General features: G+C 34.0%; 3 protein-coding genes and 1 non-coding gene across 4 annotated transcripts; 3 read left to right on the top strand and 1 right to left on the bottom strand.

Moving 5' to 3' along the window:
* Positions 1–3,573: 3,573 nt before the first annotated feature.
* Positions 3,574–4,612, bottom strand: LOC112095825 (cilia- and flagella-associated protein 251). The gene has a single exon (XM_024178237.1). The coding sequence runs from the start codon at positions 4,487–4,489 to the stop codon at positions 3,674–3,676; it is 816 nt and encodes a 271-aa protein (XP_024034005.1). The 5' UTR covers positions 4,490–4,612; the 3' UTR covers positions 3,574–3,673.
* A 4,444-nt stretch (positions 4,613–9,056) lies between these two features.
* On the top strand, positions 9,057–9,141 carry TRNAM-CAU. Its single transcript is given in 2 exon segments — positions 9,057–9,094; positions 9,106–9,141. It is a non-coding gene; the product is annotated as a tRNA-Met (tRNA).
* Positions 9,142–9,180: 39 nt separating this feature from the next.
* On the top strand, positions 9,181–12,993 carry LOC18055128 (mitochondrial import inner membrane translocase subunit TIM50). The gene is made up of 10 exons (XM_006452506.2): positions 9,181–9,641; positions 10,207–10,295; positions 10,382–10,418; positions 10,772–10,833; positions 10,936–11,049; positions 11,557–11,661; positions 11,743–11,841; positions 12,014–12,170; positions 12,283–12,385; positions 12,763–12,993. Exons 1-10 carry the CDS (start codon positions 9,344–9,346, stop codon positions 12,809–12,811), a joined length of 1,113 nt encoding a protein of 370 aa, XP_006452569.2. The 5' UTR covers positions 9,181–9,343; the 3' UTR covers positions 12,812–12,993.
* Positions 12,994–13,048: 55 nt separating this feature from the next.
* LOC18055127 (zinc transporter 2) lies at positions 13,049–15,835 on the top strand. Its single transcript, XM_006452505.2, has 4 exons — positions 13,049–13,088; positions 13,258–14,394; positions 14,975–15,033; positions 15,112–15,835. Exons 2-4 carry the CDS (start codon positions 13,938–13,940, stop codon positions 15,637–15,639), a joined length of 1,044 nt encoding a protein of 347 aa, XP_006452568.1. The 5' UTR covers positions 13,049–13,088; positions 13,258–13,937; the 3' UTR covers positions 15,640–15,835.
* Positions 15,836–17,154: the final 1,319 nt, after the last annotated feature.

Genomic DNA, 17,154 nt, shown 5'->3' with positions numbered 1-17,154 from the left:
CACGCCTGATCCGGGGCCCCGGGATTGCAGATTTTGTCACCCTGAAATATTTTTAGGCTTGAAGATAGGAAAATTTTTGGTCATTTTTAAAAAATGCTATACCTATGCCTATTTTCGCATAGAGTGGGGGCGTTGGGTGCTTCTGGATACTCACTGCTGATCGATGTGCCAAATTTGAGTGAACCAGACAATACTGCTTCATTCAATGCGAAATTGATTTCACTTTGAAGAAAGAGGACCCAATCTTGGACTAACAACATGCTCTGATGTAAATCCAACTACAAGGATGAAGAAGTTGAAAACGAAAGCTCTTCAGATTATGACCACATAAGTGTAAAGAGCTCGTGGGATCATTCTGCCACCTGTATCAGTAGATGGCAGTTTCAATCTTTTTCGGCCAGAAGAGCATATGTTAAATGTCATTTTTTTTCTGTAACCACATTATTAGCCAGCCGGACCATTAAACTTACAGTGTTTTGCTTGAGTGAACAGATTAATATGACTTAAGTATGAGTTGGTCCATTTTGAAAGTACTTGTGGCACTGTCAAAGCTTTATAATATGCTTCCCCAGCAAATCATAAGCATATTTTCCTTTTTATCTGTTTCTTATAATATCTCATTGAAAATAAAAATAAAAATAAAAATAAAAATAAAAGGGCTTGTTCTTAGCAGAAATTTATTTGCAAATTTTGGGAGAAGAAAAGAAACAGCGTCACATCCTAATTTGGTTTGTTCCCCACCATACGTGGCTATACAAGTACCGGCAGCCGAGTGGCGTTCAAATTCAAAGGACTAGCTGCACGTGTAAAGCCTCATTAGGGGTCACGTACATACATGCATACACACACACACACATATATATATATATATATATCTGTTGTTTGTATTTTCTGTTCAATGATATCTATCTCTTAAATATGGCCGTGAATCACATTCTTAAACAGTTTTAAGTAATGATGTCTTGAAAGTGAGATGAAATTTAATATGATTGGTTGTAGATGATGACTAGGTGTAATTAGGGTTTTGATGTTGCAAGAGGCACTAATGAATTAATTTATCTTTGAGACCAGACAGTCGGATCCAGATAATTCTATTATAACATAACTTAAAATATTTAGTTAGAATAGATCCATATATTTCACATGTTAGTCAATTAAAATATTTTATCAAAATAGATCTACATATTTCACATGTTAGTCAATTTTGTAAGCATAACATCACTTATTAAGTTTTGTAAATTTTACCCTATCACTAATCTCATATGTTCAATTTCTTTGTCAAAGTTATGCAATTTGGTGAATTGAATGTAGGCATTCGGTTTGGTTCAATTTTTCGATTCAAGAATTTAGTTTAGTTTTTTTTTTTAATCGGTGTAGATTCAATTTTAAAATGATGAAACCAACAGGTTAAATTTCTAGTTTTCTTCGATTTTTGGAAACAATGAACTAAAACAATGAAAAACATAAAGAAAATTGAATAAGCTGAACTGAACTAATTTGAGTTAAATTTAAATTGATTATGCTTGGTCAGTTCAATTTAAATAAAATTTTAGACCTTATCTTATCTTTTTTTTTTTCCCCCACATGGTCTTCGAGCCTCATGATATATAAAAAAATTATATAATATATATCAAAATACAGTTGGTTTCACTTTGATTTGTACACCCGTACAAGAGAATATGACTCTTGTATCTACAGTAATTGAGTTTTATGACATTATGAATGCATCATTGAATTTACTAAAGATGATCATCACTATGACAATCACCAACTTAAGCTTGACCTAACACAATTATTTGAAACCTTAAAATTGCCGTGGTTTAGACAACAAGCATAGCCGACCAAATCCCCTGAGTCATTACTTTTCATCATTTGTGTTCTGAATTTTAATCATTAGACTTATTTGATAAGTTTTGCCTCCACTTCATTTTAATTTGTCGCTCATCCAAAACAAATTTCCCAAGTCAAGGGGAAAATCTTTACGAAGCACTGAAAATGATAATCCTAAAAAAATTGTAAAGTGGAGGCTTGTTAATAATATTGCTTAATATCTAAATATGACATGAGCAAAGCCCCCCCATTAATTTCGTATTCGATTAAATAATCTCTAAATATGACAAAATCATTCACGGGTTTGGAGTCCTATGGAGCCCAACCCTAAATGGAGAAAAATTTGAATAATTTTTGAGAAATTGGAAAAAAATAATCCCCAGATTCTTAATAGGGTGAGATTTAATTTTGTACTCTCCACCCCACCCCCTTTATATATAAATATTTTTTTATTCTTATTTAATAATTTTTGTTTTATCAAATATAATGTCAATTAATAAATTTTATTTTTATTTTTATGTAATATAAACACGATATAACTAAAAGAAAATCCTACAATATAATTCTTTTTCGACTCTAAAATATTGTTATATTTTTTCTTTTTTATGGTGTTGCTCTCTTCAAACATTTTTTAGTTTTGATATCATTTTAAGATATTGTTTTAAGCTTTTAGAGTTTTTTAAAATAATTTAAATATTTTTATAATATAGTGATAATTTTATTTTAAGTCTTTAATTTTTAATTTATTAAAATTATGTATCTATATCTACTATAAAATAAATAAATAAGAAATGATGTGGAGATGAAAAAATCATTTTTTACATGGCCCCAGTAATTTTTTTAGAGAATGAGGTAGAGAAGGAAAGTAAAAGTTTTTAATAGGATGGAGAATGGATGGGCTTCTCCACCCCATTGACATCCTAATAACCTCTGCATTTATCCACCGCAAAAATTTTTTGATTGATTAATTAATTAATTAAATTGACTATCATTTTCGGATGAACATTTGTGTCCAATACGAAGATAACAAGTAATTACTTAAATTTTCTTTGGATGATAGAAGAGCCTTGGCGCTCCTGCCACTTAATACGAAAGCAATCAGAAAAATTAACCGGCTACTAATTGAAATAAACGAAGGGAACCAAAGACTATACACATGGCATTATTATGTTATATGGTACACTATTTCTCATTATTATTGTGGGATCAGTATGAGACATTTCATTGGTTGACCTCTAATCAGTAGATTTTGGGTGTCGAAATCATGGTCTGGGTTCAGCCTGCTCACTTTGTATTCTCTAATTTTTTTTTATAAAAAAAAAATTTACAGTAGCTTAACGTAAAATTTTATCTGGGAAAATTAATTAATTACTGCTAGCCATTCTGATTCCTTTTGAACTCCTCCCAGGAAAGAAAATATTATGAACCATATTTGATAAAATTACTTTGATCGTAATTTAATAAGCAAAGGTTGAACATGGGAAGTGCCTTTTGGTTTGATTGGTGATATAAGCTATAGCTATCAGCACGCCTGCATATATTCATGCAGTTAATTGAATTAATTAATGATCATTTTGGCCGTTTCGACTATGAGGATTGGAATCTAATTTAAGTACCAAAGATGGCAACATAATATAAAATTAGAAAGGAGATAAACCATAAACAAACATATATTATTAGACATAAAAACAAAAGGCTAAAAAGAAATAGAGAATAAAGCAAGAATAAAAAAAAAAAGTAGTAGAATCTCTCTGTACAGCTGAAAAGGCATTAATGATTCTCTAATTGCTTAATTATATATTTATATATATCAATACTAATTAGAAAATGATATGTGTATTCCTTAAACCATGATTAATTGCTGTCTAGCCTCAATCCTTAATTCTTCTTTCATCTTTCTAATAAAATCTTCAAATTTTTTGTTCAATTCCTCATCACTCAACTTCCCATTTCCTTCTTCTTCTTCTTCTTCTTCTTCTTCTTCTTCTTCTCCTTCTCCTTCTTCAACTTCATCAATAAAAAAGCTGCTCTCTGCTTCTGCTTCTTCTTCTCCATCTTCTTCAAGAAGAGCACTTTCTTCTTCCGCTTCTTCTTTTTCTTGCTCTTCACGTGTTTCCTCTGTTTCTGTCTTTGTTATCGCTGCTTCACTTTCTGTGTTTTCACTTTCTTTCTCCTCCGCATTTTGTTTTTGCTGCGTTTGAGTACTTTCCAGCTCAGCTTCTTGTTCCAACGTCATTGGAACTTCATCTGTTGTTGTTTCGATGATGGTCATTTGGGGCTGCGGATCATCTTCATAGTTCTTGAAAGACTCATGATGATCAACCGTAAGATTAGACTTGTTATTATTTGATGGTGATGGTGATGATGATACAGATAATAAGCCAGAGTACTTTGCCAAAAAAACTAAGAGGCCATTACAAAGAAGGAATGTGCAGTTTTTGTCCAAAGTGTGGCTGAACAATTTCAAGGGTAAAGTTGAGAAGTAGAATTTGAAATAATGGAGAAAAGAGATCAAGGTTGTGTGAGAAAAGAAAAGGGAAAATACTGAAACTGATACTATTAATTTGGTAACAGCTTTCCTCAGAAACTGGGAGTTTATGAACTGACTCAAGCTCTCTTGTTTTTGGTAATATTGCTCCCCTTGATTTTCAGTATCCATGGTTTCTTTCTTTCTATCTTTCTATCTTTCTATTTTGGGCTCTTTGAATATTTTTGGCTCTTTGGATGAAAGAAGGGAAATGTGGGAAAGGAGTTGAATTGTTTTATGAATTAATAAGCTGGGTTGGTTGGTTCGAGTGTGTGAATGAAGAAATCATGAAGGTGCTTATATAGGGAAATTTGATAGAGAGTTTGGATCAAGTTTACAAAAATACCCTCACTACTTTTTGCATGCGATAAAACATTCACAAACTGGTTCCTTCTAATTTGTGTCTCCGGAGCACACATTTTAAGTGGTTAATTTTTTTTAAGATAACTTCAACTTATCTTGTCCGTTCTGAAAGTCTCCTCCTCAACATGTGTCCGTAGGAGATGTACATACCTTAAATATTATATTTTTAATGGAATTTCAAGTAACCCCACCTACCCTTGAGACTTGTGGGACAAATCGAGTCTAGGTGTCCAAAACCCATTAAAATTAGGTAAGAGTTATCTTCATATTTACCAATTTGATGAGTGCTTGACCAATAGTTTTTGGCTTACATGATTGAGAGGGTGGTATTTAATTATCATCCTGGAACCAAAACCCTAGCTATAAGATTAAAAGAGAAAGCATTTTCAAAAGTAATCTCATATACGTCTTGGTATTTGGATTAGTGCAAAAATCCCCAATGATTTTGTGGATGTTCCAAATGTACAAGACTCTGAAGCCTTCTTTTTTTTCTTTTTCATTTTTTGGGTAATGGATGATTCCTTCTACATTTGGGGGTTTCAGTTGGAATCTAAAGAAAAAAGGAATGGTAACTGTGGAAATTTGGATTTGGTGCGTTGGTACTTGACTTTTAAGCTCGTGTATTTGATGCCTTGGTCTAAATTATTCATGTTTTCTCTTCAAGTAGTTTCAAGTATTAGGTAATTATAGTAATTATTGAGGAACAACAAAAATGCTTAGGTGGGGGTTTATTTTTAATAAGAAAATTTAAGCAATTCATTCTCTTAGATATGAGCAAAATTGAAAGATAAGAAATATTCAATCAATAGTTAAACGAGAAGGGTTTTGCTTTCATTGTCTTGTTAATATTAGACTTAATCTTCGAATATTTTAAGAAAGCTTTGTAGCAATATCTTCTCATGCACCTACTTTAATAATTTCAAACTTTTTATAAAGATGAATCTATCTTTTAATTAATTTCTTGGAGAAATCAAAATTCTATATTTCCCATCTCTTTTTTTGCACATCACAATCTTCTTTTGTGAAAAAGAATCTCCCCAAACTTCTAGATTTTGATCATGGATATATTGAGTTTCAACTTCATTGTTAATTTTCTCCAAAACATTCTTTAGTTGAAGCATTTTGCTCCACCCAATTGAAGTGCTCTAATTCTACCATGAATAGACTGTCTCAAGATTCTTTCCTTAAAAGCTAATCCATGTATACAGACAAGCAAAAATCGAATAAAATTGGGCCAAAAACAAAAAAACAAAAGTATTCTTAGACATTATAAATATTCTTACAAGCAAAAGCCAACACGAGAACTATTCTCTTCACCACGCACATGTCCAAAGTATCTCTCAATTATTCTGTATATAATTGTTAGCCCTTAATTATTCCACAAATTTGAAAATAAGATACCAAGTAAATATATTTTTGCGTAAAAAATGTGTACATTTTCTTATTAATCACCTGGAATAATTCTCAATTTTTCGTTGATGCGAAGCGAAGGCTACGTGTCTACCCTCTGAAATTTTCTTTTATTATGATTTTGACCCTCTACTTTATTTTTACTTTTACTTTCTAATTTGAATGGTTCTGTCTATGAACCCCCACCTTTTGATTTTGTTCGGTATAGAAGAAGGAACCCTGAATGTTAAAAGTATGTTCTTTTGCCTTACAATTTTAATAAATTTGCTTTATTCATTTATCCATAAAAGAAAATAATTTTTTTTTAGTGAAAATCAATCAATAAATTTTTGTCTAAAAAAAAAAATTATCAGTTAATTGCCAATCTGCCACAGCAGAAAATAATGAAGCAAATAGCAGAACATATAATCTGGAATTCTTAAAAGCATTGTGGAGCAAAAAACAAATATAATTAATTATTTGGAAGTATCAAATATTTTCAATGATAACTGGAGGGTCATGCTATCTTGCATAATCTGTAAGATACAGTCTTTTGTTCACATTCAATTACACATTTTGCAAAGGCTGTAACTTACAAATTATGTGTATGTTTGGTTTGGCTCTTAAAAAGATCAAAAACACTTATCAAAGTTTTTAATGGTATTTGGTTAATAAAGAAGTAGATCTTTTGGACTCTGCCTAAAATTAACTTTGTCTCTTATTCCTAGAGTAAAGTAGAATAGCTTTTAAGTAGTGATATATATATATAGCCTCTACTTCTATATTAACTCCTCTTGCTTCATCATTTTCACCCGGGATTTATTAGCTGCTTTCAGCTCGGTGTCCTTGTTGAGAACTTTTGAGATTTTCGGTGTGGCCAAGAACATGAGTGAATGAAAGAACCAATTTGAAAGCCATCATCCGGAGCCAACAAGACTCAAGAACTCAAAGCAAAGAAAAATCTGCCCTTGTGTGTGTGTGTGTGTGCATATATATAGGAAGATAGTTCGTTAGCTAGGTGATGAATTGATATCTAGAAAGCTACATGATTTCTAAATGAAGTTGTTGTCAAAATATCTTTGGTTTCCAGAAAATTCATGGGGCAGCTACCATATTCTAGTAGTTGTCAGTCGCTTTGATCTTTTGAAGTCACCGGCTAATTAAAGCTAGCTTAGATTGAAAGCGCTAAACTAAATGAATGTGTATTTTTCAAACATTTTTCTAGTGATTTCCCACTGCGGTTGTTAAATTTAAGTTGGTGGTGCTCATTCTACGGAAATGAATCATTTAATGTTGTTTAAAGCGACGCAAACAAGGACCAAAATAAATGTCTGCAAAAATATCTTCATATGTTCATTAATTTCGTATGAAAAAGATTGGAGAAACAGGATGAAGATATTACTGTATTCAAAACAATTTCTCATCACAATTCACGTGAGCTACGTGTGATGTACCATTGAACCATCTATGTGCCAGTTTGGGATTGCGATTGCTGATTAAATAAGCTGCTTTCGCTGTGTGGATGCAATAAGCAGCTGATTAAAAAAATAGTTTGATGTTTGGTAAATTATGTTGTTGCAGTTGCTGTGAGTTTGAAAAAGTATTGCACATGCGTTTGGTAAATTTTATTATAAATGTATTGTTCTATTATATAATGACTAAAATAAATATAAGTTTAAATTGCTTTTTATTTTTTTGGAGTATATTTAATGATGTTTAGATATGTTTTTTTTTTCTTTTTAAAACACGTACAATTATACAAAGTGAAAAAAGAACTCAATAAATTTGTTATATAATATATGATAAAATTTCATACTAATACATAATTCAAATAAAATAAAAAAGTAATATACATTACATTCATATTAAACTTGATGCAATAAACATAATAAGTATAAAAAAAAATATAAACAGATTGAATATTTAAAACCATGGTTATGAAATTAATTTTAAAATTTATAATTAATTTTCACGTGAATTTGTTCAAAGTTCAAAAAAAATTTACATAATTATAAGCGAACCTTTTTTAATCTTATAATAGAAAACAATAACGTGATTTATATAATCAATCCAATTCCTAATGAGATTCAATTGCAAGATTGCTTATTGTATCACTTTAATAGACTTTTTGTGGCCACTTGGGCTTTAGCCCAGTGGTGACACTACTCTCAAAATTAAGAAGGATTATTTCACTTGAAAAAGTGGTTCGATTCTCCATAGGCTCAATCTCCCTCAATTAAACAAAAAATTATGTGGAGTTAATTTGTAAGTCTTTATTCCTTGCGAAATGTGAGTGGAGCAGAGACATCTCTCGTCTGTGAAAGTCATATGTCTAAGCATGTACTTCATAAAATTAATATAATAATGTAAATCTCAAGTTATATATCTGATGGTAAATATCAGTGTAATGTATGCTCTAATAGTAGTTGTAAATATATGTGTAATACAGTAATTTGATGTGTAATAAGTATTAAAAAAAAAAACTTTATGTGGTCGAATCAACTTACATCATTATCTTTTCAACATGTGCTATTCTCTCCCCTTCCTTTAAAGATTTAGTTTGCCCAAATAAAACTGTTCTAATTTTACCCAAGCATGCTAAAATTTGGGCAATTTCACCTGGAAAAGCTAGGATTGCTGATATGAAAGATCAATTTTTATTTTTATTTTTATTTTTATTTTTTTAAAGCTAGTGGAAAAATCATTTCAACGTTTTTATTTCAAAATGCAAGAAGATCAAGGGTAAAAATACATACTGAAAGCTGGTACAAGCAAAGCAAATTGTTTTCAATCCAAGTCTAAGCCCATTTTACCCTTTAGGAGCCGTTTGGGGCAGCACGGATCTTATTCTCTAGAACTAGTAGTGGACCTTTGCAAAAAGCGTTGAATGTGATTAGGTTAACTAGAAGCCAAATATCAATTAATATAAGGAAAGATCAACACAACCGGGGTGGTGGCGCAGTTGGCTAGCGCGTAGGTCTCATAGCTTCTGAGTGATCCTGAGGTCGAGAGTTCGAGCCTCTCTCACCCCATTCCATTCCTTTTTAAAAATTTATTTTATTTTTATTTAAGAAGTTCTCGTTAAACCGATTCCCAAACACCTCCCATCTTTCTCGATCGATCTTAATTAGTACTTAACAGCCAACTCAAAACCCTACGACGGCCCCCCCAACACCTCTAAAACCCCATAAAAAAAAAAGCCAAATATTTTTTCCTTCCCGAATGTAAAAGAAAATGTCTTCAAATGTTGTCCGGCCTCGAATATTTCAAATTTTATCGAAAATAAGTAATCGTAATTGCAGTAAATACAGAAGAGGTTTTAGCTCCGACACCGTTTCTGGTGCTCCGAAGAAGGAGCCGATCATTCCTTCTCAATCGATCGTCGGCGACATCTCGGCGCCGCCGGAGGTTGAGGCAGCGGAGGAGGCGGCCGCGCCAAATGAAGTGCGGAAGTCGTCGTGGAGGTTTCTCACGTATGGAATTGTTGCCACCCTGACCGGCGTTACTGCTGGCGCTGGTTATCTTACTTATGGTGAAGTTATTTTTTTTTCCTTTTTATTTTATTTTTGGAATCTGGGCTTACAATGTTTTTCTTGATATGCGGGCTGTTATATTATTTTGCGTTTTTAATGTTCTTGGTGACAAGATTTTGCCTTGATTTGGTTTTCTTCGAAAGGACTTCATTTTGGGATGTTTTATTTATTGGTGTTCTTTATGGTTGCAATTTTGGTGATTCGAAAATCAATTTTTGTTTTACTTTCATGTATGTTCATTGACGCCAGGAAACTACATTGAGTATTTGAATTTTCATTTAGCGGACTTATATCACAAATTTGCATCGATTAAAGCAAAAATGTTAATCTTGATAACTGAATAGATTCAATATTTATTACTATTTCTGAGTTGTGGACTATTACTGATAATTTAGCATTTCTGAAAGTGCTATTGCTATTTTTTCGATGCTAAATGGCTAGCGTCTTACATGTAACTCATCTAAGGGTGACATGGTTATTGGGCTTCTTTAAGTTTTACTCTTTTTAATTTCTTATTCAATACGGGGAAAGGTAATCATTATTATTTTCTATGTTTATCTGCAGCATACAGCACTGATGAGATAGAGGAGAAGACAAGGTCACTAAGAGAATCAGTGAATTATACTGCTGGGGAGGACGCATCTGCTTCTGAGGTAAGTGCGATTGGAAGCTTTGCTTGTTCACATTTTGAAAGTGAGATGTCAGGGAATAACACTCTAATGTTAATACGTTTGTGCAGAAATATCAGGGTTTGCTTTACTCAGCTGCAATGACAGGTAGGTTTCCTGGACTATATTTTCAACAAAAGCTTATAAACATGCGCTTTTTTATCTAAGCTTTGGTCTGTAGTTGTAGTGATTTTGGTATTGTTAGATGCAACTATTATTTTCAAGGAAAGTTTTGCCTTCTGTTTTTGTTGGGCTGACATGGGCTTGTTAATGGTGTCTGCTATTGCTACATACCTTATTAATTGTAATGTTTGCAAATGCTCTTATATTTTAGATATCAGGGACCCTCTATCTTTTCTTATTGATGTTTACCAAAGGGCTGGTGTTTAGTGGGCGAGGATTCTCATCCCCACTGAAATTTTCAAAAAGATTCTTATAGATGTTTGTCTTTGATGTTTCAGTTCCTGCCAAAGCAGTTGAAATTTACTTGGATCTAAGGAGGCTTATTGAAGAACAAGTTAGAGTGAGTGTTATGTTTTCTCTGTTATCATCTTATTTGTCTGTATTTCCCTCTGTTTTGGTTTTATGGTCATTATTTTGATTGAAAGTTCTTGATTTGTCATAGGGGTTTACTGAACCAACCTCTGATAAGCTTCTTCCAGATTTGCATCCTGCAGAGCAACATGTTTTCACACTTGTTCTAGATCTGAACGAAACATTGCTTTACTCTGATTGGAAGGTAAGTATTACATTTGAAAAAATTGCTTTGTTTTTCACTCTCTTTAAGCTTTCATGTTGGAGGCTCTAGATTCTAGAATGCATAATATTATTTGGCATGATTTTTTATGAGTTATTTCATACTCTTTTTGGATTGATAACAAATCCAACATGATATACATTTATACATAACATATGGTAGATGCACTGGCTTGCACCTTCCACACTGATAGTTAAATTATATATAGGTTTTCAAAATTCTTTATAGGTTAGTTCAGTAACCTGATGTCAGTTTCCCCCTCCAAACCCCCTCCCCTCCCCCCACCCCAACAAAAAAAAAAAATGCAATTGAACTAAACTAGTTCTAAATCTTCTTGATTGGTTCACTCGTCAATTGAAAGTTCAAGTTGTATGCTGACCTCTCTCTGGCCATGTTGCATAAATAGACTCTCATTTATTTATGCTTGCTGTGCATGAAGGATTTGTAAGTGCTTTGTGGTTGTCATGTTTTCTTTTTTGGTGTTTATAGCGTGATAGAGGCTGGCGTACATTCAAACGACCTGGAGTTGATGCTTTCTTGGAGCATATGGCAAAGTTCTACGAAATTGTTGTTTACTCTGACCAGCTTAATATGGTAATTTGATTTTTAACCTTTATGGTTACTCCCTGTAAATGATTTGTTTTATCTATCTCATTAACTCTTTTCCTTGTGCAGTATGTTGATCCTGTTTGTGAGCGGTTGGATACGAACCATTGTATACGGTACAGGCTATCAAGGGGCGCTACCAAGTATCAGGATGGCAAGCATTATAGGGTATGCAATCCATTACTTCCGTCATATCATTTCACCTTCTGATATACAACTTCTGCTTTTGTGTGGGTTCTTTCAAACACCAATTTCTTTTGGTGCAATTGTTCTAAATGCCATGTTTAGACCTACTACTTCTGTGTAATGGACAATGCTGTTAACATGTTCTGGTTGGCAGGATCTTTCTAAGTTGAATAGAGACCCCGCTAAAATTTTATATGTGAGTGGCCATGCATTTGAGTCGAGTCTTCAGCCGGAAAACTGTGTTCCGATAAAGCCGTATAAGCTTGAGCCTGATGATACAGCACTGCTGGATCTTATTCCATTCCTTGAATGTAAGTATCTTGTACTCATCAAGTAGCTCAGCATATTTCAACAATAGTTATGTTTCATCAGGTTGTTTCTATTGTCTAAACTGCTGGTACATTTGTTATTCCTGGTTTGTAGACGTTGCCCGCAATAGTCCAGCTGATATCAGAGCGGTACTAGCATCATATGAAAAAAAAGATATTGCAAAAGAGTTCCTTGAGCGCTCTAAAGACTATCAAAGGTAAAGTGTGTACCTGATTTTGTGGGTGATTGAATCTCACTAGAGGGTATGAAGATCAATTCTTCCCATATGTATTTATTTCAAATGGGAATAATGACATTTTGAAACCCTTGCTTTTCAATAAGTTGTCAAAGTTACCCCAACAGTTCTAAAATACTGGACCAAACACGAGTATCTTTTGTTAGCAATTGTCGACATAGATCTAAAATTTTGGGGTTGGATACTGTCTAATGATGTTTTATTTTTTGGTCTCTCTCTCTCTCTCTCAATATTGGGGATAAAGTTGTCAGTTCAACCGTACTTAGACAAACAACTTTTAAGTCCAGTAAAATAAGTTTATAGGTGTGAAATTTTAATATGCTTCAACAATGATGCAGGCGAATGCAAGAGCAAAGGCAGCATAATAAAAGCTTCTGGAGACGTTGAGCACGCATGTGAAAAAGCGGAGCAGATAGTTGTGGGATTGAAATAGTTTTTTTTTGGAAGGAGAAACAGATTGTCGTGAAAGACATTGTTGTGGAATTCGTCGAGGCCTTTTGTACTTGCAAGCCAATGCCATCTTCTGCAAAACTGAACTATATGGATTAATGGAATTCATTTTTCACGAATTCATTTTTCACACATTCATTTAAAACCCTTATCAAAATCTGTAATTCTTTCGGCTCATGTCGTGTACTACCCGTTTCATCATCTTATTCCTCGAGTAAGTCAGAATTTTGGGTTGATCACCGTTGTTTTTTTAAGTACCAAGAACTTCCTGTACATCCCCATTTTGGCAGACCTTGGTTTCTAAAATTTGATGACAGGCAATGCATGTGATTGGGTTCGGCTGTAATCCTCTATGTTTTGATGTTTATGTTTCTGGTCCACAGAAGGTTGGCCGCCCATCGCTTTCCGAGTCCTTGGCGACTTGGAGTATAAGTTATGAAAGTGCGCTGCTTTGGCCTGCCATAGCTTCGCTGCTACGGTGACGAGATTCCGAGTTCCAGCCGCTGGATCCCACGTTGGAATTTTTACTAACGAATGCTGTAGCTATCATATCCGCATCCAAGAAGACCTGAGACTACGAAAGGTCGTTAATTTGATAATTTACTTTTAATCCTGACCGTCAGTCTCTGCAGAACTACAAGATATGTCTGTCGGTGCTTGTAAGGATTAGCGATGCAATTGCCATTGAAGATTCCGGTGTGAATGGTTGAATCTTCCATGGAATCAAACAAACAAAAACATGTGGAGGATAAAATATCTCACTTGACACGTAGTTTCGATTGGGACAACCTATTAACTATTAAGCAAGAAAAATCTTGTTTCGGTAACAAGTTTTTCCATGTAATTTTGACTCGCTGAATCATAGCCAATAATTTGCATTTTCTCTTCTTGTACTAACAACTCCCTTCTTAAAATCTTAATCTTAGTACTTCCTCTCATCTTTTGTACTGCAAGCAAACAAACAGAACAAACAACCAAACCTTATATGTATAACGCTCACAGACATGCATGTATTAATGTAATATAATTATTTGTCTGAAATCCAACGGAAACCAAATTAACCATGTCTCGTTTTCTATTAGCATTAGCCATCTTTCTCTCTCTGATTCTGCTGACCACCGCTCACAGCGGCCACGACGACGACGAGGACGAGGATAACGGTACTGAAACTGAGCCCCACAACCTCCGTTCAAAGCCGTTAATATTGGTTAAGATATGGTGTTTGATGATAATCTTTGTGGGCACGTTCGTTGGTGGGGTGTCACCTTATTTTTTGAAGTGGAACGAGGGGTTTCTTGTGCTGGGGACTCAGTTTGCTGGGGGAGTGTTTCTGGGGACTGCTTTGATGCATTTTCTAAGTGACGCTAATGAGACTTTTGGGGACTTGACTAGTAAAGAGTATCCCTTTGCCTTTATGTTAGCTTGTGCTGGGTATTTGTTTACTATGTTGGCTGATTGTGCGATTTCTTTTGTGCTTGACAAGAAGAGGGATGCTTCTAATGCTGATCTTGAGCGTCAAGGTGACTCCTTTTTTTTTTTTCTTCTTTTTTTTAAAAGATTTTTTAGATCATCCTTGTGTATTGTGTTGTGATTGTTTGGTTGGTGGGAGAATGAAAATGGAAAAGAAGAAATTGATATGGGGGTTGTCTATGTACTATGTTTCTGGCTGGAACGAGATTTGTAGCTCTGTTCATTAATTAGAAAATCCATAGATTGTTGATAAGCTGCAGAGTAAACCAGAGAGAAATTTTAATGATTTAGGCCAGAAGAAGATGAATTATTGGCTAAAGAACCAAGCTTATTATAGTTGCCAGGCTTAGCTGGTTTTGTGGAAAAAGGGTTGTGCTAAAATTTCTTACATAGGCAAGGCAGTTATTTGTCTTGGAAGTTTTGATTTTATTTGTTGGTGACAAGCACGCACGCAGAGGGTATATCTGGCTTTGTTTTAAATTCGAGACAATTGAATTGCATCCTAATGAATCTGCTTGGAAAAAGTCATGAAGAGGAACAAAACAAAGCATGTTCTCATGTTCATCCTCCAATTAGGCCAGGAAAGATTCAAGCTTATAAAATTTTGAACACTTTTTTTCTTCATCACAGGGGGTCTGGAGCGGGGGAAAAGCAGTCACCATTCTGCTACTTCACAATCAGTTTCTCAGGTAGGATATCTTCATTCTAAATGAGTGAATTACTGTTTCTGACATTGTGACCGACCGTTGGTTTTGTTTGCATCACAGGGCCAAAATGGTACAGATGGGCATTCTTCAAAATTTTCGCTTACAGCTGCCAGTTCGCTTGGGGATAGCATCTTATTAATTGTCGCCCTGTGTTTCCATTCAGTCTTTGAGGGCATTGCAATTGGAGTGGCAGAAACACAAGCTGATGCGTGGAAAGCTTTGTGGACAATTTGTTTGCACAAGATATTTGCAGCCATTGCAATGGGAATAGCTCTTCTTCGAATGATCCCAGATCGCCCCCTCTTATCATGTGTAGCCTATGCATTCGCATTTGCAATTTCTAGTCCAGTTGGTGTGGCAATAGGTATTATAATTGATGCCACAACTCAAGGTCCTGTGGCGGACTGGATTTTTGCCATATCAATGGGTTTAGCATGCGGCGTGTTCATTTACGTATCTATAAACCATCTGCTATCTAAAGGTTACACACCCCAGAAGACAGTTTCAGTGGACACACCCAACTATAAGTTCTTAGCTGTAGTGCTGGGTGTTGGAGTAATCGCCGTTGTGATGATTTGGGACACTTGAAATGCTGAAGTGGGTGCCTGTCGGGTTCTTGCTTACTTCTGTCTGGTGCACTTTGCTTTTAGCTCTAAATTATTACCAAGACTACCACATTGTTGATGCTCCTTAGGATAGACTTTCAAGTAAGAACAGAAATGTACCGGTGTGAAAGCAAATTTTCAATTTTGTGTCAAAATGTTAATGCCATGTTTGTTACTAAGGTAATGTAGCATTTAAACCATAATTACTATTAAAAAGGTGGTAATTATAAAATAAATAACATATAGTAAAATATGATTTTTAAATAATAATTCAAATAAAAATAATGAAGATATTATAAAAAATTTTATCATCTAATACAAAAGATTAAATTATCTTATATTCGAAGATACAATAATAATTGTTTATCAAACAATATAATAATATAACTTTTAATTTAAAAATTATAATTACTGAACATCACTACTAAAAAGGACCTAAAGCATAAGACTTTTATCCTTTCATCAAAACATTTTACACAAAACAAGACCCAAAAAAAATAAATTATTATTACTGGCTGCATCTACAATGCCCCATGGGCACTGTACCCATGCGAAGTTGCCGTTTGATGAAAAGGAGCAAGATCGTACAGCTGTTGAGTGGGCACTAGCCCCAGAGGCAAACGGGGATGCAGATCATGACGCCAGAACTGTTTGAGTTGCAGTGAATTTGTTTTAAGGAACAAGAAAATGTTTATCTATTATAACAATAAATGTATTAGCTGAAACAACTATTTTAGCAGCAATTAATTTGTAAGGAACAATAAAATGTACATTACATACAAGTTTATGTTGCCAAAGCCAACAATTTCTGTATACTGCTGCAGCCGTAAAAAACAAGCAATGGGATTACAAACACTGTATCCGTAAGTTTAATGGAAGAAAAATTTAAGGATACAAACTACATCTCTTTGAATTTACGGTAGCTGAAAAATCGTTCATGATTTGTTCTACGCATTTGATCATAGACATGGGTTGAATTAATATACATATATTTGAAATTAGGTGGTTGAATAACGCTGGAACGGCCATATACCCAGCATCCATGGGTTCACTTTCTTGATCGACCAATAACCTTATTTGGCTAAATGAAAAAGCTTCCATTTAGCTTTGGAGAGTGATCATAAATGAAGTAAATGGGGCAGCAAATATAAATGGAGGAGGGAAACAAAAAAAAAGAAAACAAAAGTTCAAAAGTTCACTCTTTGTTCATCTGTCAGTTGTGGAACTGCTGCTGTCGCTAATCTAGAGCAATACTACGGCATCACTGCTCTAGTTACAGTTACCTAGAATTATGAAAATATTCATAATTCAGAAAATTCGCCGACGTCAGTAGGAATATGAGTATAAACTCTTATGTTGCGTTTACTAAACCGAAATCAGAATAGGCATGAATCGGAATAGGCTGGAATGAGAAGAGGGAATGGGAATCAAAATAAATTATTTACTTAAATGGTAGGAATCGAAATCGGAATGAGCTAAATTGTCATTAATGTGTTTA

Source organism: Citrus clementina, unplaced genomic scaffold (assembly GCF_000493195.1).
Source record: "Citrus clementina cultivar Clemenules unplaced genomic scaffold, Citrus_clementina_v1.0 scaffold_1, whole genome shotgun sequence".
NCBI classification, from domain to species: domain Eukaryota; kingdom Viridiplantae; phylum Streptophyta; class Magnoliopsida; order Sapindales; family Rutaceae; genus Citrus; species Citrus x clementina.
The sequence above is the reverse complement of the archived record's forward strand: the minus strand, read 5'-3'. Positions and strand labels throughout refer to the sequence as shown.

What these genes read in the sequence shown, in the direction of transcription:
- LOC18055127 (XM_006452505.2), top strand. Translation starts at nt 13,938, where the DNA reads ATGTCTCGTTTTCTATTAGCATTAGCCATCTTTCTCTCTCTGATTCTG. An exon ending in TGCTGATCTTGAGCGTCAAG is followed by an intron (nt 14,395 to 14,974) that starts GTGACTCCTTTT and finishes TCTTCATCACAG; the next exon opens with GGGGTCTGGAGCGGGGGAAA. An exon ending in CTTCACAATCAGTTTCTCAG is followed by an intron (nt 15,034 to 15,111) that starts GTAGGATATCTT and finishes TTTGCATCACAG; the next exon opens with GGCCAAAATGGTACAGATGG.
- LOC18055128 (XM_006452506.2), top strand. Translation starts at nt 9,344, where the DNA reads ATGTCTTCAAATGTTGTCCGGCCTCGAATATTTCAAATTTTATCGAAA. An exon ending in AGGACGCATCTGCTTCTGAG is followed by an intron (nt 10,296 to 10,381) that starts GTAAGTGCGATT and finishes ACGTTTGTGCAG; the next exon opens with AAATATCAGGGTTTGCTTTA. An exon ending in TTATTGAAGAACAAGTTAGA is followed by an intron (nt 10,834 to 10,935) that starts GTGAGTGTTATG and finishes GATTTGTCATAG; the next exon opens with GGGTTTACTGAACCAACCTC.
- LOC112095825 (XM_024178237.1), bottom strand. Translation starts at nt 4,489, where the DNA reads ATGGATACTGAAAATCAAGGGGAGCAATATTACCAAAAACAAGAGAGC.